General features: G+C 35.6%; 1 protein-coding gene across 1 annotated transcript in view; it reads left to right on the plus strand.

The window, feature by feature from the left end:
- The window catches only part of SLC25A12 (solute carrier family 25 member 12), a 50,952-nt gene that overhangs the window by 12,051 nt on the left and 16,169 nt on the right, over window positions 1-22,732 (plus strand). Inside the window, exons 5-11 of the mRNA XM_086615893.1 lie at window positions 8,755-8,894; window positions 11,674-11,820; window positions 12,836-12,974; window positions 14,292-14,385; window positions 15,002-15,086; window positions 20,567-20,651; window positions 21,126-21,284. Coding sequence (XP_086472019.1) covers window positions 8,755-8,894; window positions 11,674-11,820; window positions 12,836-12,974; window positions 14,292-14,385; window positions 15,002-15,086; window positions 20,567-20,651; window positions 21,126-21,284 — 849 coding nt within the window. The remainder of the gene's footprint in view (window positions 1-8,754; window positions 8,895-11,673; window positions 11,821-12,835; window positions 12,975-14,291; window positions 14,386-15,001; window positions 15,087-20,566; window positions 20,652-21,125; window positions 21,285-22,732) is intronic.

Consider the following 22,732-nt stretch of genomic DNA (forward strand, 5'->3'; position numbering starts at 1 on the left):
GAAGAATTGTCATTAGATACAGTAACAGCTCAATGTAAAAATGAAGGAGGTCTAATCTTTTGAGTCCCGACTTTAGTGTTCCTTTTCTTGAGGAGCAAATCTTACTTTAATGTTTTAGGCGTAACTTCCAACTAGATTATATATTTGAAAAATTAGAAAATCTGGCCGTTAAGTTTTGCTACTTTTGTTTTGTTTTGTTTTTGTTTTCTTGATCACATAAGTTAGTAATTGGACAAAATTCTTTAGGCTAACTATACTGCTTTATGATGTTGCTAAATAACTGTTACTAACATTGCAGTTTAAGGAGGAGTAGATTTTATTTTTAAAATTTCGTATGTTTCTGAAAATTAGATAAATCAATGCCAAGAACTTTAATAAAATGAAATGAGAATTAAATGTTATTTCTATCCAAAAAAATAAAGCTCTTAATAAAGAAAATACAGATTATGCTTGGATTTGTAACCATTTGCTGTTTGTACTATTTCATTCTTATGAAAATTGTTGCAACTTGTTAAAAAAAATGCAAGGGTCTCTTTATGGAAACAAACTGCTTGACTTACCATGTCTGTTAAATTACATTGTTAACCAAAGGGTCAAATACTAAGCAATTTGGATACACAACATCTTGAAAAGAAGGTCTTTCAGAAGTTAAATAAAGGTGAAGTCAGTAAATGCAGTCATTAGGAAGCAGACAAACTACTGCAATCAGTGCAACCATGTTAACGATGGTATATTTAATAATCTCACGGAATGGGGATATGCACTTTGTAGCTCTGATGAACCCACTTGAGATAGCTGGTTCGTAAATGAACAAAAAGTAATTTCAGATTTGTATACAGATTCCTCGATCAGAGGATTGTTATTTTTATGAGCACATCATTATATTAAAGGCTAAAAGAACAACACAAATAAGGGAAACTAAACCAGAAAATTGCACCATTTTTTCTATCTCTTTCTCACTGAATTTTTTTATAAGGCTGATAAATCTTGAATAGGAAGCTCTTTAAGGAATTTAAAATTAACTATTGGTTTCTTGTTGTTACAAAATTAATTATATTGCAATTATTACTATATTTAATAGTACGTTGTAGCATATCAGTGGTACATATTTTTGTGCTACAGTTCCCATGTTTACTGCTGCTTTTTTTTGTTGTCATTTGTAACACAGGCTACTTATTTTTACTTCATAGGCATATCATGCAAATTAATGCATGTGGGAAAAATGTGAATGATGATCTATGACATGTTCAGAATTTGGCCACTGCAGTCAATTTCCAAGTCAGTCTTGTGGCGTGTAGAGACTGTCTTATAAATGAGTCCTGCACTCTTTCATTTTCACACCACATAAACAGAAAGACACAGAGTTTAGATTCATGTAAAAAAACGGCAAATACATAAAATTAGATCTTAAAAGTTGTAATGAATTATTAGAAGTATACTGAAATGGAGTAAGTTTAGCCAATTGATGTGAGAATTGCTATCAGAGAAGCCAGCTCTCTCTTCTGAGTATATAATGTATCTAGTCTGCAGATAAACCATGTTGGTTATGGGAGCAAACAGGAGTCAAGGTTTTCTGGCTCAGGTGCAATGCTGTGTGGATGTGATTGCATTGATTCCAAAGCAAACTCAAAGCAGTAAGTCTTGCCAGAAGTGACATGGATTTACTGAAGTTTTTCTGCACTGTGCATCTGGAACAAGGAGTGGAGGTGCTGGAGAGTGGAACACAGAATCAACCTGGGTCTGTTAGGCCAGTAACTTGAACCCAACACTGGCCTTACTGAACATGAGATAACATCTCAAAATCATTTGGGTGTGATTGTATGACATTTTCAAAAAATATCCTCATCTACTGAAATTTTCACTTATCTGGAGAAAATTAAGTATGCTTTTTGATTTTTAGAGCTGGCTCTATATTTGAAAGCAAGTTGCTCCAGTCAGATTCACATCCCCTTTTTAGGATTTGTTTACTGACATGGACTCTGACCATACTCAGGCACTTTAGCTTCTTGCAGTCCTCTTTAGCCTCCATCTGCCACTTGTCTCTTCAAAAATTTAGCTTCCAGCCTTCCAATGAGGAAACTGTTAGTTAAATTGTATTACAGAAGAACCTCTGTCTTGTGAGTTGAGAAATAGAAGAGGACAAAGAGTTTATGATTCTTGGGAAACCATTTGGTAGAAATACTTTGTAGCTGTGCTATGCTAATCAATGTCTTTTGTCTTTTTCTGTGCAATATCATATGTTTATTTGGATTATTGAAACAGGAAGCCTTCCGTCATCTATTTCCTTATTGCTTTGGGACATTTTTCCCAGGAGTTTTGGACATCCAGAAATCCTGTATGAATGACTGCCATAAATGTGCAGATAGTGTGCTGCAATATTTGTAGAGTAGGTCCATTACAAAAATATGAAATTGGACCTACTTGGTATGAGCAAACGGTACAGCATGCTCAGCACTCTGTGTGTCTTTCAGCTGCGCTGGACTTGCTGTCAGCTTAGTGAACAAAAAGCAATAAAATGACTGTTTTAATAACCCATTGATACAAATGGCAGTTTAGTTTAAATGACTTTTTAATCATGGAGAAATAGAAAAAAAAATTCTTCTCCTGATCAAATACTTGTACATCTTCATAAATAATTCCTAGGTGAACATTTTATGGGAAATGTGTTGCTGATAAGCCCTTACAATTTTGCTTTAACCATAAAATATTTAAGAGATAATAGCTAAAGCTGATAAAGAAAAGTGATTTTTTTTTTTTTTAATGCAGTGTCTTTCTTGTTATGGGTTGCTATCGCCAGAGAAGACTTGACAACCACTTAGCTTTTTTGATCATGGGATGTAACTGTCTAAGCTACTTAACATGAGTGAAATATTTAAAAACACTCCATAAAATTAATGCTGGAGGAAATGTTAAGGAAACTTCTTTTTCTTGCTGTTCTGTGCAGGTCTTTTGACCTGAATTGAGGTTAAAGCAAACCTGAATATTAAATCTGCTCAAGCTGTTTGTTTTGCTTTGATGTTGAAGCAGATAATCCTTACAGTGGTTAAAAGGTAACGTCTGTGACTGTCACTGAAACTTCTCTCAAAAATAGGTTGTCTAACTGGAAATAAAAGAATTCTTTGTAACTATCCTTTTGGCACACCATACAATGATCTGGACTGTGTCACTTTTAATTGGAATGTACAATTTCAAGGCTTTTTCCAGCTGTTCTTCCTTGTAGAGTCACCACAAAGAAAGCCGTTCTCTGATAAACTGGATAATTTCAGAGACACTTTTTTAGTTAAATACCCACGCCTGTATGGATAGAAAGATAGCTAAAATAATGAGATTTTGAAATAGTTTTACTGCCTTCATGTTCATGATTCTTCTGTATTCAGAATTTTTACATTATTTTGGAGATAATTGGAAAATATTTATGGAACTGAACACAAGGCTTTTAAAAACATCCTGCAGCTGAAAATCTAATTAAAAATATTTTGCAGACTATAATGGCCTCGTCTTTAAAGGCACTGGGGGGCAGTAAGGGGATTGGATACCTGGTAATGCAACTATGTGAAAATTACCATGGTATTGGTGAACTGAAATAATTAACATCAATGTAATAGTTTCAGCAGTTGCGTGTACAGTGATACTGAAATCTTGTCCATCTATTTTCTTAAACAAATTTTGATCTGGGAGAGAAAGTTGAAATTTCCTGTAATCAGGACCTAGTGTTTGAGAACACTGGAAGAAAGTGAGTGAGAAGAACAAGAGAAAGGAGTTGAATATATGTTGTTTGCTTTTGAGTAGTATTTTTCAGGAAACACAGGTCACTCCTAGTACACAGTCCTCCACCATTTCTAGAAGAGCAATTGGATTGAAGATATTAGGATTTGGATTTAATCTTGAGTTCTGCTTTATAAAATATTATTTGCAACCATGAAGGCTGGAAACCTTTTAAAATGTAAACAGAAAAAATCGTATAATCACACAGCTACAGATCTGAGGACATAAGGAAAACGCCCATGTTTTTGTCAAGTGTGCTGTAAACTAGAACTGTTATTTTTCTTAACTTCCTTGTAGCCATACATTAGTTGCCTGTTTTCAAGATGTCTTTTGCTTAACAAAATACATGCAGATAATGTAGGCAACATCACTGTATGTTATGACTTTCTTTTGTCTTCATGTCTTTTTTGGTTTTTGTTTGTTTCTTTCCTGTTACATGATTCTTTCAGGTTTAAACCACAGTTTTGAACACTTCTGAGCAGTGCAGGATGGGAGCTCCTCCTTACTTTTTATAATAATAATATAGTATTAAGTTCAAAACCATAGTTCAGCAAGAGGGAATGGAAAAGGAGAACTCAGCATTAAAATTATATATATTGACAGTTTGCTGCTATTACTGTCACTGATCCTTTTAAAGTAAGAGTAGATATACAGTGTAACGATTTCTAGTTTAGCTTTCTCACTTCTCCTGCCACTTGTCATTTTGCTCTCACATCAAACTAATTAATTATTTACATTTGGATCACTCTTAATATACTTCTATTGCATCAGGTGCTACAAAAAAATCTTTTTGCCTTTAACTGATATGCTTGAGAGTGAAAATACGTAAAATTTGCTGTTAGCAGAGGTAGTGAAAATAGCAACATAGAATATGTTAAAATGCATTATGTACATTAAGACTGAAATATGTACAAATGGGACTGTGGATGACTGAGTAGATAGATGTAAAAAAACCACTCTATTAAACAACAAACCTTTAGCATACTTCTTCTAGTACTTAAAACTATCACCTGTATATTTTTGTGTCTCTAACAAGCACATTTGATGTTCCATCACTGGTGAGAGGGAATGGCAGACTCTGTTGTTGATGGCACTGGAATTGTGTGAAGTTTCCACTGCTTCTTGGGAAGCTGATAAGTCAAAATAGTAGGTACTACCTCAAGGCTTACTTGGGGTACTGAGCTCATCCCCACCATGAGCCATCAACAAGACATCATAGCATTTATAACTTAAAGTATTTTTCCTCCTGTGAAATTCATTATTGCCTAAAAACTTCGGGTTTTTTGAATCGTTTTTCTGAGCCTGATAGGTAACAGTGTGTGATGGAGGTTGAGCCAGTAATGTGTATGCTGCCTGCAGATAGCTGCTCCAGGCATCTATAATTTGTTTAAAATGATTAGGTGGGGAAATTCTGAAGCAATCTTGAGAGAAAGCATGTCGCCTTGGAGGTAATGTACTAGTGCACTAGAGTAGTAGGTTTATTGTTCCTGGGGCTGATGGTAAGTTGAGTATGTCATTGGGCTGCTGACTTGTATGCCTATCTGAGAAGAAAATGCATTGCTATAAGCCTGGAAAGAAAGTTATCAGCTCAGTAGGAAAGAATTCCACTGCAGAAAGGTGAGCGAAGAGTAGGAGAAGACATTAGTAAATGAGTAACATGTATTGACAGGGACAATGAATGCATTCTGTAAAATGTCATACTAAAATGAAAGGGTTTAAAAATAATTTGCTGTTTGCCCCCTGCAGAATAACTCAGTTGGAAATTTGAAGTACTTGGAGGTTATCTTAATTTAGAAGCATTACTCGGTTTTGACTGAGGGAGATAAAAAAAAAAAAGCAAAAATCCCAGCATCTGTACCTTAATGTTACCTTTTTTCTTTGTTGTCAGTGCTTTACTTCTGCTGTGAAAAAAAATAAAGTAAAAATAAGACATTTGATCATAATTCAAAGTGGTGAAAGTGTATGTGATGATCACATTATGTATGATTTCCAAAATGTGATTGTCCGTTTGCTGCGTCTCATCACACGAGTTGTGAGTTGTGATGGCTATTTCCTTTAATATAAGAGAATAGCCAACAAAATTGGATTAAAAAGGTATTCTCAATATATTGTGAAGAAAGCATTGCTGCTCTTGGGTAGAAGTAGTAAATTTTAGTGCTTGTCTAGATGTTTCAGAATCTCAAATGGCTTTGGAAAATTGTAGAGTTTCAGTGGTTTTAACTGTGTCAGTTATTCACAACAGGTACACAGTTATGCTCCTGTACCTCAAATGTTTCATTAGCAAAGTGTGGAATTAGTTAAGCATTAGATACAACAGCATATCCTTAAACCCAGACTACTGTAATACACGCAGTATACATTAGTAATTGTGAGTGGGTTGCCTGTGGAAGAAAAATGAATACAGCACCTCAGTTTTCAAAGAAGCAACAGGCTAATCTGGATACTGTTTTTTAAAGCTAGTTAGCTAGTTCTTCAAGTACCAATACACTCAGCCATTGAATATAAATTTTTATATTAATTATATTAATATAAATAATTAATTTACCAGTATTATTTTTATGTGCTGAAGAATCTTGACTTGTGTTGACAACTAGTTGTAAATCAACAGCATAGGAAATCGATTCTTGGTTGTTTAAATAGTATACAATTAAATGCTCGAATAAGAGTTATGAAAAGACCAAGGGTTTAAGTCTCATTAAAAATAATTGGAAGATTTTTCTATGTGAGCATGTATGAATAATTTCCTACAAGAAAAAAGTGAGACTTTTTGAACCTTTCTCTAAGGTTAAAAGAAGCAATCTTTGGAAACAATTGAAAATAAAATTTAAATTTTCTGGCTGCTTCAGCATGTTCTTTCCTAAGTTTTCATTAGGAGCACTCAGTGCATTAGAAGTCAGTTTTACAGATGTGGAAGTAGTGGCTAGTTGGCACCCTGTTTGTACATTAGTAGCCAAGCCAATAGATCCAGTTAAGAAGGCCTGTCTTCTGTTCCGTTCCCAGTTCAGTGCCGTTTTGCAAGCTCGCTAGTGAGCTGCACTGATCTGTTTGTGTTTGTAGTACGTAAAGACTCTAGGCAGCTTGACCAGAAGCTGCAGTGAATCAATGGTAGGTGGGGAATTTAAATTTACCTCTCCTGGTTTCCATGGTTTTACTGCTGTCTTTTCCCTCTATTGCTAATTGAGTTTGTGATCAGTTTGTTATATGTGTTCTTTTTCATTTTCATAATAATTGTGTTACTAATGTTGCAGACCATGCGGATGAAAGTTAATAACCAAAGTTACCAGAGTAGTCTTTAGAAGGAGAACTTAATTTTATTAGCTTGAAAGATTGATCCTTGATCTCTAGCAAGGATGAATAAATCTGCTACAAACAAACCTTACAATGGAAGCATGGCAAAATAAAATAGTTTAGCACTATGTGTTGGGTGCTTTATCATTTTCTTAACCTGCACTTTGCATATTGATACTAGTGAATAGATACGAGTGGACATTTACAAGTAGTCAGGGTAGTTTTAAGTTCCTTTTTTATCTGAAGAACTCCTTCAGCCTGCCTTGCAGTGGAAACTATGGTTTAAATTGCAGTTTTTTTACTATAATTTGTGTTACTTTTAAGTAAGGGCTAAGTTACAGTTAAATCACTTGGCAGCCATTATCTTCCCTTTGAATATGTGCTCTCTGAAGCAGGTGATCTAGCCAAGGAATCCTGCTTTGTATGTTCTCATTCTGAGACAGATTTGTTCTGAACATTCTCCTTCCTTTCCTCACTGAAAAGAGAAAACCATATAGTGATTTGCCTAGATTTAATCCAGAATGAGTTAAATGGCTATAGAATTGAAAGAATGAATGAGTCAAGTAGTCGTTTGGCATAGAGAAAGCAACACAGTAACTCCAAGTAAGTAGCTCTTGATGGAGTTATCAAATGATTATTAAAGTTCTTCTCATTGCATTTTGTCTTTTAGCAGCACTGTTTAAACATATAAAAGAAGAGGTGTGTTTTCAGCTAAATATTTTGTACTTTGTTTTGAATTTAAGCTATATGCCACGTTTTATTTTGGTTGTTAGCAGGTTCTAGGTTAGTTCATAAAAACTAATCAGTTCAGGTCCTTTGAGGAAGATTTTGGAAAGTCTTCACATGGTATGGATGTATGGATAGATGTCCAGTTATACTGTTTATGTGGTTGGATAATCCGCCCAAAAAACAGGCTTGTTTGCAGCATGGCAATGCTGTATATGAATAATGCATGCTTTTTTTTTCAGATGAGGTTTTTGACTGAATTCAGATAATACGTTTGGCATTGAGATTTCAGTTGTACAGTATACGTATGGAGAATTCCATATTCCTAAATGACAGTTTTTTTTCTTCATTTAAAAGAGGACATCTCCATCTTCACTTATCTTAAAACATATTAATAACTGAGACTACCAATTATGCTTTATAGGATTTGATTTTTGTGCTAAGGCCTTATCAAAAGCTTTTAATAAGGTGCTTTCTGCTGAGTTAATGATATGTTTTAGATGGCATTTCTTATAGCTATCTTCAATAGACATATTCAGACAGTGTGATTGTAATAATCAAGTTTCAATCAAACCGTACTTAGTATGACAAATATTGCGTGAGATTGTAATGCAGGTATTCGTGCTCTTGATAAAGGGCTTAATTTGACTCCTAGCAGAGACGGAGAACCACTATTGATTTTTATATCAGAATGCAAAATAGCTCTTATTTGTCATGTATGAGGGAAATTGCTTCTTAATTAAAACTAAATAAAACACTCACTCCAAGGCTTTATGCAGTAATGCAAAAAGTATCACGTTGTGTTGCAAATGTGTTCTTATATAGGTCTGTAAAGGTTTGGTTAGCAATTATTCTTAACAAACTAAACCACTTCTTAAACAGCTGTTTAAAACATCATTTGTTTGTATCCTTCCTGGAATGTTTGTAGATTTACTGTACCCCAAAGCTCACTTCTTGTTTTTCCCTCTCCTGAAGCAAATGTCAAAGAAATATTTGAACAAACTATTATTCATCTTCAAATCCCCTTCAACTGGGACTGTGAGTTCATTCGACTGCATTTTGGACATAACAGGAAGAAGCATCTTAACTATTCAGAGTTCACTCAGTTTCTTCAGGTCAGTTATTAACCTTCTTCCAAAGTAGAACGGAAATTCATTTTCACTTCTAATAATACACTAATACCATTATAAATTTTGAGCTTATTCTGGTAGTGATAATCATCATCTGAGACTAATCCTGACAGTTATGATGAAATGTTGCTTCTCCATACCACTTCTGTGAGCAGGGTGTACTCACTGTGCTTTAACTTGAATAGCATCCTATAAAAGAATGAGACTAAATAGACTGTTCATGAAATTAACCCCTTTTCTGATTGTTGTTAAACTGGATTGAGGGTCGACTTTTTCTGTCACAGGAATTTAATAGCAAAACTAACCTCTATCAGAGAAAGATTGCATCCTTAATATAACCAGTTGTTACTAACCATATAACCTGTCATATAAAGGTACTAGCTTCTTTAATGTTTCTTTCCGTTTTGTAAATGTTATCCTAATACTTAACCCTTTTTTGCTGTCACTGGCATGCATGCTACCACACATACATTGGGAGTTTGGTCTTAAATGCAGCCAACTTCACAGGAGACAGATCTGCTTTCCTGAGCTGTTGCTGAAGCACCCTCTAGGGATCAGGCTTTAAAGGATCTCACTCCTAGAGCTGAACTTTGTGCTAAGACAAAAAGTTCCAGTAAAAACGTGTTATAAATTGAACATTATACTAGAAGGATGTAAAGGAAGACATCAGTTATAAAGGATGGAGGAAGAGGAAAGTCTAGGAGAGTGTACATTATAATTCATGAGAAAGGAGTTTGCGAAATTGTAGGTAATTGCACTGAATTCCATAAATTAACATGCATTGATCACCTCATGATCTTACTTAAGTTTTCTGTCTAGTGGACCTGAAGAAAAATAGATTATGCACTTTCAGAGCTGGCCTTTAGTACCAAATAGTTTTGGACATACTGTCTTAAAAGTAGGGAGTGATAGGTGTGCTTTGATATAATGTGTAATTATTGTCCAGGATAAAAATAGATCATAGAATCATGCACTAGATTGGGTTGGAAGGAACCTATAAAGGTCATCTAGTCCAACCCCCCTGAAGTGAGCAGGGATATCTTCAACTAGATCAGGTTGCTCAGAGCCCCGTCCAACCTGACCTTGAATGTTTCCAGGGAGGGGGCATCTACCACCTCTCTGGGCAGCCTGTTCCAGTGTTTCACCACCCTCATTGTAAAAAATTTATATCTAATCTGAATCTACCCTCTTTTAGTTTAAAACTGTTACCCTTGTCCAGTCACAACGGGCCCTACTGAAAAACGGGTGTCCCATCTTTCTTAAAAGCCCCCTTTAAGTACTGAAAGGCTGTAATAAAGTCTCCGTGGAACCTTCTCTTTTCCAGGCTGAACAACCCCAATTCTCTCAGCCTTTCCTCATAGGAGAGGTGCTCCAGCCCTGAGATCATTTCTGTGGACCCCCTCTGGACCTGCTCCAGCAGGTCCATCTCTTTCCTGTGCTGAGCTGTATCTAGCTGTAGAGCAGATTCTAGAAAAATATGTCTAACTAGACAAGATCTGAAGTCTGTACCGTAAATTGAGATACTGGAGTTTGACATAGACTTTCAAGGCTGCAGTATAACTCGATGTGACTTTCAAGGAATAAACTGTGTACTGCATTTGAGACTACATATTTTAAGTAATCTCAGGCACAAATTCAGGACACTAGTACAGAAAAAAAACCCAGATTGCTAGTGAGAAGAATCTTTTTGTTTGGAACCCAGAGCAAAGTGGTAAATACCTGTTCTGTTTTTATGTTTATTGTTCCAAGATACTGTCATGTAAGATACAGTCACCTTTCACTAGTCATCATATAATAAAAACCTTTAGTATAGGAGGGTGGTATGTGCTGTGGTAATTTCAGTATGTACACGAGTTGGATATTGTCTCTCCTTTTAGATCAGGTTGGTTTCCTTATTTGGTCTAACAGCATCTTGTGTGGTTTGGGACTTGGATCAGAGCAGGCTTGTTGCACCCTGATCTAGAAAACCTGGATCTTGAGGTTATAAGACTTGAGAAATTACTGTAAAGGTGGTATAAACTAGATAGTTTGCCCTTTTATTGTCTGTCAGAACATGGTTATTATTTTAGCTGCTTCTAGAGGTCTGAATGACAGCTGAATGTGCTTTATTGTTTGCTTGAATAAAAGGAAACAACTTTTTCTGGACGTAGAATTTACAACCGTCATTATTGTCTCGAGGTTAGGTTACTGCAGTGTGCTTTATATGAAGGTTTTTACAGATTGTATAGGAGTTCTAAATTGCCTGAAATAAGTGACCATTTCTGACATTATGGGAGGTAGCTGTTGGGGGCAATCTAAATCTATATTATATAGTTTTCACTGTCTTCCTGTTTATTTTCAAGTACTTTTCAATGAGTTAGTTTCTAATAGCCCAGTCATATTTCATCTTGGATGTGTAAGAGATAAGCTCACTTTGATCAATATCAGAAGCTTCTCTAGCAGTTAAGTGTTTAATAAAGGACAGGATAGCAGACAGGACATGAGTACGTGAAGTTTATTTCTCAAGTCATTTACTGAAAGTGCATATTTCCTTACAGTTGAATTGGGGCTTTTCTTTGACAGAGGAATGAATCTGTGGATAGAATCAGTATGCAGACTTCTTGTTTTATTTGAGCTAGCCTTGGAAGTTTAAACTGCAGTTGTGCTGTGGTCTACATGCAGAGAAGTATTGAGGCATGCTGTAAGAATATTGAATTAGTGAGTTTTGTGAATAGTGAGTTACAGAATTTGCCTCTAATCTGCTATTTATGAATATTCATTCTAGGAGCTGCAGTCAGAACATGCAAGACAAGCCTTTGCATTGAAGGACAAAAATAAAAGTGGTATGATAACTGGGCTGGACTTCAGTGACATCATGGTTACCCTTCGCTCGCATATGCTAACTCCGTTCGTGGAAGAAAATTTAGTTTCAGTAAGTGTACAGAAAAGTGCCTTGAATTCGGCGTTCAATAGCTGTAATGTTTTAAGATGTTACTGCTTCTCTCGTGCTTTGTCTTCTACCTGTTTATGACTAGCTTGGTGCTAGAGAGTGTCACCTTCATAGTAGAGTGGGCAGGGTGAAACTTGCTGCAGTAGTAGGAAAGTCTGGCGGTCTGGTTTACATGCTTAAAGTGCTGTTGGAAACAGTTTGAATTAGTCTACTAGACTTTCCACTAAAGCAGGGCAAACTCTATTTGGCACAGAAAGAAAATTCATTTAGGACAAAAGCATCTAATTTTTATATTTGAATATGTGACAGATCTCAAAAAGTGGAGACTATTTACAGTTTTGTCCTTTTATATACTCTTATGTTCTTTTCTTTTTCAGATCAGAATTTGGAAAATCAGTATGTAGATTCTAGAGGTAGAATAGTTACAGCTGTGATAGTCTGGCAAGCTCTATAAGTAAAGTAATGAAATAAAAGTTATAAACTAAAAGTATATACTATACGAAAGTATATAGGAATGAAAGTTATGTTTTACCTTTAAATCTTGCCTTGCCTAACTAATAAGGCATATGGTCTTCTGCAAAATTTATAGTATCTACTAACTTTAGACTTTGAAATAAATGGTTACTGCTGTATGTGATGCAAGAAGTTAGTTAGTGCCTTTATCTAAAGTAGCATTTACATGCATTTCTCTATTAGAAATAGAAAGTATTAGAAAAATACTCAGTGGCACGTTTAGGGTGTGTATCAGATAAATTGATTAATAATCTACTTATATGATTATTTCCTGATTGTTTCCTAATATTCTATTTTACCAAAAAATAGTATCCTGTCTAATAATTCTCCCCTCATGTTTCTATTAAAAATATATTAAAATTACAGGAATAGAAAGATATCTTTAATTCTTTCCTTATTTGCCCAAATGGATGTTTCTGTAATTTGTAGTAAGATGTTGTAAAAGGGCTTAAGGCACTTAACTGCATTCATTTAATTTTTAAAGGTAGCTGGTGGAACTGTTTCACATCAGGTCAGCTTCTCCTATTTCAATGCATTTAATGCCCTTTTGAATAACATGGAGCTTGTTAGGAAGATATACAGTAACATAGCAGGTACAAGAAAAGATATTGAAGTCACAAAAGGTAAAGTATATTTCCTATATTTTATTAATTTTTTAGTTCTGTCCAGTTTTTACTCTGGTGTTGCATATGGGTTAAGGCAAGTCAGAAGCTGCAGTAGTGTGCAAGCTTAGGGCTGTGGTGAAAGTGTTTAAAGGGTGGTTTTCATCCTCACAGGTTAGTAATGATTTTCAGTTAGCTCGTTAAGGAGAAGAATTGGGATCCTGACAGAAGCAATGTTGGCCGTATTAGTTTGAATGAATGACTGCGAGTCAGCATATTACTGAGGATTTTACCATTCCTTGAAAGGGATGGATGGTTGCTTAGAAATAGAAAGTTCCTAGGGAATGTGATAGAATGGGTTAAGTTTGAAAAATTCATTATCAGTAATCTCCATCTTGGTTTAGCTCTAGTTACTTTATCCATGGTTAAATCTTCTCTAGAAAAATGGTAATAATTTATAACTTTTTAGTGCTTACTTGCCTGAGTGGTTTTATGTATAGTTTATGTCCATTAGGAAGTAGCTGATCCCTGTGCATATGAAAGGTTGCCAGATTTCAGTCTTGCTGCAGGCATGAGCGGGTTGTGACAGATTTTATCATCGATTTTGTTACCTGTATGGATGGGACCAGCCAAGCCTGTGTGGGGTGAAAAGCATGCCAAGTTCCTTTGTTTGGCTTATGTTCATATGCTCTGCATACCTTTGTCCTTAAAGGAAAGCATGAAATGCCTATCCTCCTCCTCCAAATTGTGCTAACAAATTGCCTAGCAATGTTTTTGGGTGCAGATACATAAATACCTCTTGCTTGGATTTGTGTGGTGAAAAAAAGCGACTGTTTTCACTGCTCAGGCTTGTTTACTGTGGCTTGCCGATTATGTCATGAACAGGTCATGTAATTTGGCTAGATGAATAACCTAAGTTGGGGTCATTCAGAACTAGCAGAGAAAGAAATGTGGACACATTGGCAGTAGATGAGTCAGTTGCCCTTAAAGCTGTGAGTAACAGTCCATTACTCTGTTCTGTTCTGTTTTGCAGAACTTCAGAAACAAGAATCACAAATTGTGGGTGTGGTTTTATTAAGCTTGCTAATATGAGGGTTTTTGTTGACTTTGATGAAGTCTTACCATAAATCAGAGTTGTGGGGTCAGACTTGCTCTGTGTTAAAATGGCCTGCTTCAAAATAGATGTTCTCCTAATGATATCTTTTCTCTTTGCATCATGAATTTTCCTTCTAGGTGATAGATATAATTTTTATGATGTTAAAGTTCTTTGTGAGCATTTAAAGAGGAAATTTGACAAATAACACAGTTGCTTTACTTCTCCTTCCCTTTTAAATCCAGAGGAATTTACCCACTCTGCAATCCGATTTGGACAAGTTACACCACTGGAAATAGATATTCTCTACCAGCTTGCAGACTTATACAGTGTTACTGGGTAACATAATAATTTTATCATTTGACAATCATCATTTTACTGTTTTCTGTGTGAAAACTACTAATTTTCATCTTAATTTTAAAAAGTTGTGCATTCCATTGTATTTCGTTACAGTAATTTATTTGATGTAAACTGACTGATATATGCATGGGTTTTGTAAGTGAATTGTGTACATCAAACACAATTATTAATTGTCATATCATAGATATACATGTAAAATAGCAAAATACATTGCAGTAGTCCCGAGAAGCTACAGTACACTGGTATTATTATTTTAAGTATTGATGATGTTTTGCATAGGTCTTTAATGTGTGTGAAATCTTAGGTAGGAATACCTAGAATAGTTTGATTTGTGTATTATATCCTTTATTACTAGTAATCAAGAACTTGTTTCTGAATAATCTAAGCCCCCTTTATCTCCACTTGTGAGCTACAAGAAGAGAATGCCCTAACTGCAAGGATTCTTTATTGCAGTGTAGCAGACTTAGATGTGCATTCAGATAAGACAGATTTTTTTTTAAACTCAGGATGTGTTCTGTGGGGTCTGGCTAGGAATACTATATTGAATATGTTTGATGTTTTATCTAAAATTTGGTTTTCTCTGCCTTGTGTAAAGGCGCTTAACTTTGGCAGATATTGAGCGAATAGCACCGCTGGCTGAAGGTGCATTACCTTACAACTTGGCAGAACTCCAGAGGCAGGTAGGTAGAAGTGAGATATACAATAATATTGTTGAAGTTAACTGAGTGTTTACACATGCTTGCATATGAAAAATAAGAATAATACACTTTAAATGGATTCCTAACAAGTGAAACACACTGTGTGTATTGTGATAAGGATAGAAATGGGGCAGACTATGGAGCATGTGATAGGACAAGGGGCAATGGATTTAAACTGAAAGAGGGGAGATTTAGATTGGATAGAAGGAAGAAATTTTTCACTCAGAGGGTGGTGAGGCACTGGAACAGGTTGCCCAGAGAAGTTGTAGATGCCTCATCCCTGGAAGTGTTCAAGGCCAGGTTGGATGAGGCTTTGGGCAACCTGGTGTAGTGGAGAGTTTCCCTGCCCATGGTAGGGAGGGTTGGAATTAGATGATCTTTGAGGTCCCTTCCAACCCTAACCATTCTATGATTCTATGATTCTATGTGTCTAAACAAGATATTAGATGTCATATTGAAGGATGGCATGATTAGATATAAGCATGTATAGATACTTGGATTCCTTACTGTGAATGCATTTGTTCACTCCTGAAAAGGCCGTTCACTTTGCTAAATAATCTAACTCTGTGATTATAAAAGTATTTTTAGATAGTAAAAATATGATAATTAAGTGCAAGGCTTGTAAATATGTTATTTTTGAAAAATTGGATTAAATTATTGGCTTAACCATTTATCTAAAATGATCATTGAATTTTACTGTGCTTGTTGGCTGTCAGACCTAGACAGTAGAAGGGGAATTCAAATTTATTGGAACTGATAAAAAGGGTAGAATTAGAAGATGAAAAATACCACAGTAGAATGTTAGACCTCTATTTCACCAGACCTTTATGTTCATGTTTGCTAGCTTTACTTTTATCATACTTTCCTTATTAAACATATACATGTATAGTATTGCATAAGAGTCCCAGACTATGCGGTAGGATTTGGAATGTAAATTGTTTCTTACTTCGATGGCTCTTTTTGCAACTGTAAGAACTGAAGATTTAGGACCAAACATTATGCAGGTGTTTAGCTTATGTTTAGACTTTCCACCACAGTTATTGGGTATCATACTCCTCACTTTCAGGACTATAGCTTGCAAGTTTGTGTTAAAAATAAATCTAGGTTTTGAGGGCTTATTTTCACTATATTTTTGTTTTTCAACATATAATCTGAGAGGTTTTCTTTTGCAAGCAGATCTGCCTAATGCTAGTTTAGTTGTGAATTAAATTTTAACCTTCACCTTCATCTAAGATTGAACCTTAAGTACTGCTAATATTGAAGCTCACAACATAATGGGTCATCTACTGTGCTGCTAAGATATATATCCTGTTCTATTGTATTCTATTCCGTTCCATTCCAGGTATGTTCTAGGAAGATCCTTTTTACGGAGCATTTTGTAGGTGACTGTTCCATGAGAGTAGATCAGGGGGAATTGAGTCAACTGTTAACAGTGTAAAGAGAATAATGCACTTAAGAAAATCCTTGAAACAGTTACACAGCAGATTCAGAAAGACAGACATACATACATGGTGAATTACGTGGTTGCATATTAATAAAATACATAGGCCAGTTGCATGTTGGTGTTTATTATGCAAAATGAAAAAAATAAGATCTGATCTTAAAAGTTTCTGCTCAATCTTTTATTTATTTTTACTGTTAGAACTTTATGAGGAATTGCAGTTCCACGCAGTGCTGTACATTCTTGAGTAAGCTTTACAAGAAAATGTGATAGCGTTCATCTGAACCCAGTGCGTTTTGCTCCAAGGATGTCTCCATATCCCTTTTTCCTCTGTAAGGTAGGAAAATGGGATGTCTTCCATATCCCTTCCCTTCCTAAGGGAAGTAGGATATCTAATTCTTAAGGTCTTATATGAGCATATCCCATAGTTTTGACTAAACAGATCTTTATGTACTCAGTTGATAAATACAATTTTTCATCCAGAAGGTTCCCATTTTCTTACAATGTCTAAACAACTCCAATTCTCTCTCTTTCAATCTGTGTTAGGAGTTTATGGGGTGCCTATCAACACATGCAAGGACTCTGATTCCCCAGTGGGCATAGCCTGGCTTGGGCTGGGTTCTGCTCCCAGCTGCCCACACCTCGCTTGGCACGCAGACAGCTGAGCTGCTAAGGAATCAGCTGCTGAACGGCCGTATCTTGCAGCTCAGCATTTGTGGCAATCCGATGCTGGTGATGAGTTGCGTTAAAATTCTCCTGAATTGCAGCGATTCAGCAACTGATTCCCAAGTAGCTCAGCCACCTGGGCTGTTGGGGCAGGAGGACATGCAGCTGGCAGCAGTACCCTTGTCAGCCATTCCAAGCTACACTGTCTCCCATAAAGTGAAATTCAGATTCTCTACCCTGGTGATGCCAGTGACAGATAGTGGTGCTGCAGGGTGGTCCGAGATAAAGCAGCAGCGCAGTGACGAAATCACCCGTGCCTTATTCACTACCTGAATGTCCTGAATTTGCTAGTGGATGAGGGGTCCCAGGAGTCTCTCTGAAAATGAAAATTTGTGTTTATAAAGCCTTTTATTTCTCAGCTCACTTTTAATGCATATTGCAAAGAGGTTCCTTTAAGCAGTTATATCCACTACAAAATCTAGGATATGTATCAGTAATAGGAAAATCTTGAACTAGTTAAACTGCTATGGTTGAAAAATTGTCCTATATGGAATATAGCAAGTCTTGTATATGTGGGACTTTGAGTGTATTTTGGTTACTGTTATTACAGGTGGATTTGATCATTCAGTTCTCTTTCAAACACGTTGATCTGAAGATGAGTGTCTGGTCTGTTCTGAATGTTACTGCTGTTGTCCGTAGGTGATTAGACATTTCTGAGCCAGTAAAATAAGTGTCCAAAGCCTACTTAATGCTGACAGACTTCTTATGGATTCCTCAAGGCACGAATGATGGAATGGATTGACACAGAAATGTGTATCCAGAAATGTTTATCCAGTCAATGAGAAATATTTCTTGTGAAGTTTTGTAATTACATTCCAAACTGCCAACTTTGGTTTTAATTGGTGCCTTTGTGGCACTCTCCTTTCTCAGCAGACAAAATACTAACTTGTTTTTGTTTGTAGTCAGAATTGCCTTTGTAGCTTGGCACTGTTATAAAATGAGCTCATTGATTAAAGTTTCACCCATCACTAGAACAGAATATACTCTTTTTACACTCTTGGAGTAATACATTATATTGTCATCCTATTCTACATTCTGTGGTAAGAGAGCACAGCAGAAAGCAAAGTAATTTCGTTTTCCTTGTTCTATAAGGAACGGTCTTTTTACTAGACCTTATCCTAAGTTAACCTGATATTATCTTATTTAACTGTCGCGATAAAATGAAAGGTATCCTTTTCTAGAAGAGAGAATGTCATTCCAGTGAGGTCCAGCTGTCCCTGGAAAATGAAAACAAGTCTGTAATCACTTTTGTGTCCTTTTAGAATTCCTTCTTAAAGGAAAATCTAATTTTTTACATAAACTCACTCTATCTTTGTAGATTTGGTGGAAATGGAAATTAGCCTGCTTTCAACCATGTTTACTTTATTGTCAATTTTTTCATTGTGTGAGATTTTCTTGAAGCCTAGCAGCTGAATATCCTATGAGGATGACAGCTACAGTAATTTTCTGTTTATAAATATTCATGATTTGAAAGCTATAGCATTAATTACATTCATTTACATATCCATCTGAACACACAAGTAAACTACAAACTTTGTGGACACTTATTTAATAACATAAAAGTGCCATTTCCTTCACAAAGAATTTGATTTTTAACATCTAGTGACATACTCATTAAGATTAATGTCTGAATGTAATGACTGAATTTTGATGAGAACTCTGTGGAGCTTAGAAGAAAAAGAATAACCTTAAAACAGCTAAAAGGAAGCAGGTGTGCTAAACTAGGAGAATATTTTTTTGGAATGAAAAATGAGTCCTTTTTCTAAGCCTTTTTGGGGTAGTAGTATTGTGTGTGTTTTTTATTTACGTGAATCAGAAGAGATATCTCTGGTTTTTAGAATTTATTTTTGTGTGTTTTTTTTTTTTTAAATCAGGAAAATTTAGTGTTTTGGGACTAGTGAGGACATTCTTCAGATGTATTGCTCTTATTTGCTTGTAAAGACAATACATTTGATTTATACTTTTTTATGCTGGTCAACATGTGCAGTTTATCGTTTTGGTGCTACCTAGAACTTCTCTGTTAAGCTATACTGTTGGGAGAGGAAAGTGTCTTGTGGAAGGAAATGGTGGTAGCTGGATCTTTTTCTTCTGTGGAAAAACTGTACGAAATAGAATTCATATTTTTTACAGGTAATGATCCCATCTTTATCTCATAGGCTTTTGACCTATATTGTGTGCATACAAGTGTAACGTTATGCAATAAAGGCAGGTTTTTGCACGTCTGATGTAAGTTATCTGACCAGTCCAAAGAAAGTAGCTTACACTGAGGTACCTGCTGTCTTTCTGTGGATATTCCACTTTCCAGAGCTTCAGTGAGCCAAATGTACTTAGTTAAGTAGCCTGGGTGAGTGAGTTGCGAAACATGCGTATGATAATCTTTGTCGAGGATCCCTAATATGCATCAGAGCAAAGCTGCCTGTAGCAGTCTGAGGTCTGTACACATTCCAGCTGTGCTGTCAGGAGCGTATCTGCTAACGGTACAAGGTGCTTTTAAGAAAAACAGGTTTGTGTCTGGAAGATGGGCTGTAGTATCTGCTTTAATATGGAATTTAGCAGTTAGTATCTTGGCAGCTGATATAACCCAGGCAAGTTATACTGCATAAGATAAATTCTTCTCTAATTCTCTTAATTTATGTTTGGAAGAAAATTTGGCTCATCTTGCACACTTTATAGTGCAAGTTTGTGAACACTTACGTCTTGTTTACCAGTCACCTTGTTTCTAATAACCATCTAATAATATGATTATGAATATCTGCAAATATTTTCTGTGCAGAGTTGTATTTATTTAAAACACTAACGCATTTATAGTAGTGTATGTGATTGACGTGAGTGAGGTTATCGTTGTGTCTGTAAATTATCAACTGCCTGAGAAAGTCTTGTGGAGAATACTTTGGGGAATAATTGACTTTTTGCTTGTTTTGAAGACATAAAATGTCATGTTTATGCTATGTATTGATGTGTATGTAATCTTGAAATATGTCCCATGCTGATAGATGCTATCTGTGAGATACTGATTTGACTTTCTGTCTACTTTTTCTTGACTGTAGTTGTTTCAGTTATACTAGGAATCTGTAAGGAAGAATATTTTCTGAAAGGAATATTTAAAAAATATGCTTCTTGCATTAGGCGTGGTGGAAGTTATATAGGAATTTCTTGGTTTTTTCTTCCTCCTTAACATACAGCTACCAGTTTTTATCAGATTCTTTCTGTAACATTATAAAAGTCAGTTCACAGGCATCTTTGTTTTTCTGTGCAGATTTTCAAGCATTTATTTTCTTTTCTTTTCCTAACACAGCAATCTTTTGGAGAGTTAGGCAGGCCTATCTGGCTTCAGATCGCTGAGTCAGCTTACAGGTTCACTTTGGGCTCAGTTGCTGGAGGTGAGTAATATTTGTTTCTGTTTTCAAGCTTGGGTTAGTTTAACACTGTCTTGCCAGACTGCGTGGTTTCATGTAAGGTGCATTTCTTGGTTATACACATGAAGAATTGCAGGGTAGAACCCCTTTCGGTTGTGCCATTCCCTTTCTTTAGTATCGCTGCTGTTCGAGTATCCCTCCACAGTCCTCTGAAACTCTAGTCAGTAATTCATTCCTTACTGGTAATTGAGATCACTTTTCTTTGTTCTACGCATCTTGTTTTATGTAATAGTGTAATCCATTCTCCTTGAGACTTTTCTGAAGACTTTCAGTATTGTCCTTTCTTACTTCCAACATATCAGAGATCTTATTATCAGAGATCTTATCAGCTTATATATTCTTTATGTTTAAATAAATGTTGTAGAAAATCATCATAATCATTGTATCCTGCATCAGTAATGATGTTGCAGAAATAATACTCCAAATCCTTTCTTACAGCTGTTGGCGCTACTGCGGTATATCCCATAGACCTGGTGAAAACTCGTATGCAGAATCAGCGCTCGTCTGGTTCAGTCGTAGGAGAGTTGATGTATAAAAACAGCTTTGACTGCTTTAAAAAGGTTTTACGTTTTGAAGGCTTTTTTGGTCTTTACAGAGGTAAGTGAATAAGAAAAAAATATATCGAGTCGGGGTTTTTCTGCCTTTTTGTTTTTTTTTAATACCTTAACAGCTAGTTTCTTATGGGAAAATGAGGAAGCTTGATATTATGTACAGTTTTGCTTCTGTTTCATAGAGCTGAATGTTATTCTTACCTTGAGCTCTGTTCATCATAAAAAATTGCTGGGAAAAACTGGGCAATTTTTTGTTGTTACCGATTTGCTCCTTGCTGCTTAGGTTGTTTGAAGTTCTAATTTCTGGAGTGTGAGCGTTGTGGACATGATTGTTATCTCACAAACTGAGGATTGTAACTTTTGGCTGGGGACAAACATCAGGAGCAGATTACCATCCGAGGAATAAAGATCCATTTTATTGCAAATATTTTTTGTTAAAAGAGACGAAAGACAGGCATTTTGAAATGTACCTGGTAAACTGGATACCATATCTTATGCCTCATACTTTTGTAGGTAGTGAGACTTGTTTTACAATTTTATCCTGTAAACAAGAAATTGCATCCTACTGTTGTATTATGTTGCCCTATTTTACTTTAAAATAGCAACAATGGAACTCATAAAAGTTATAATTTAAAAAAAGAAAAAAACCTTATCTAAAATGCATGTTAAGAATTAAAAGCAACTTTTTATCAGTTTTGTCAGTTAGACTGAAAGCTGTCTTGTGTCTTATTTTAGCTTAGGACAAGATTCTGAAAGGGTTTTTATCACATCAATAAGGTGACTTTATACATAGGGGGTATATGCTAGCCAGTCTCCTTATATTGATATTTAGTTGAATTCTCTATTTTTTGTAGTCATTTCACCTAACTTAATGAAGTGCACAGTTTTCATAAGGATCAGTAAGGTATTTACTAATTGGCACACTTTTTTTTTAGTTGGAGAAAAGTCACTCACTTCTGTGATCGTCACAGCCTTTTTTTCTGCTTTGCAATATGTTTTGTTAATGAAGACAGTGGACAGTGTCCCTTAAGGACAGTACCTGAAAAGTTTTTGCATTTGAAAGTCTGTGGATTCTGGCTAAAGAATTTTTTGTAATCTTACAGGATTTTGCTATGCAAGTGAGTAGAGGGAGGAATATGTCAGTGAAAATGTTAATGAAATAGCTGTAATCTCCGTAAAATACGTCTTACTGGTAAATTGTTTTCTTTTTTTTTTTTTTTTGTTGCTAAATCTTTCACAAAAGCAAATACTCCTTGACTTACATTTATGAGACTACTTCTACAGTGCTGTTCTTCAGTACTGTTTTCTTTCTCTTCCCACTCTACCCTCCTCCCAATGGTTTTAGTTTTTTTCTAACCTTTCTGAAACACTTTGAAATAAGGATGATTCCATTGATGAATTAAAAGCAGGTCTTTACATTTGAGAAAATATGTGCTTGTTTGAAAGAATGTTAGCTTATTAAACTTCTTGATAATCTGTTTAATAATTGTCTTT

This window comes from Tauraco erythrolophus, chromosome 8, assembly GCF_009769465.1.
Source record: "Tauraco erythrolophus isolate bTauEry1 chromosome 8, bTauEry1.pri, whole genome shotgun sequence".
Taxonomy (NCBI): domain Eukaryota; kingdom Metazoa; phylum Chordata; class Aves; order Musophagiformes; family Musophagidae; genus Tauraco; species Tauraco erythrolophus.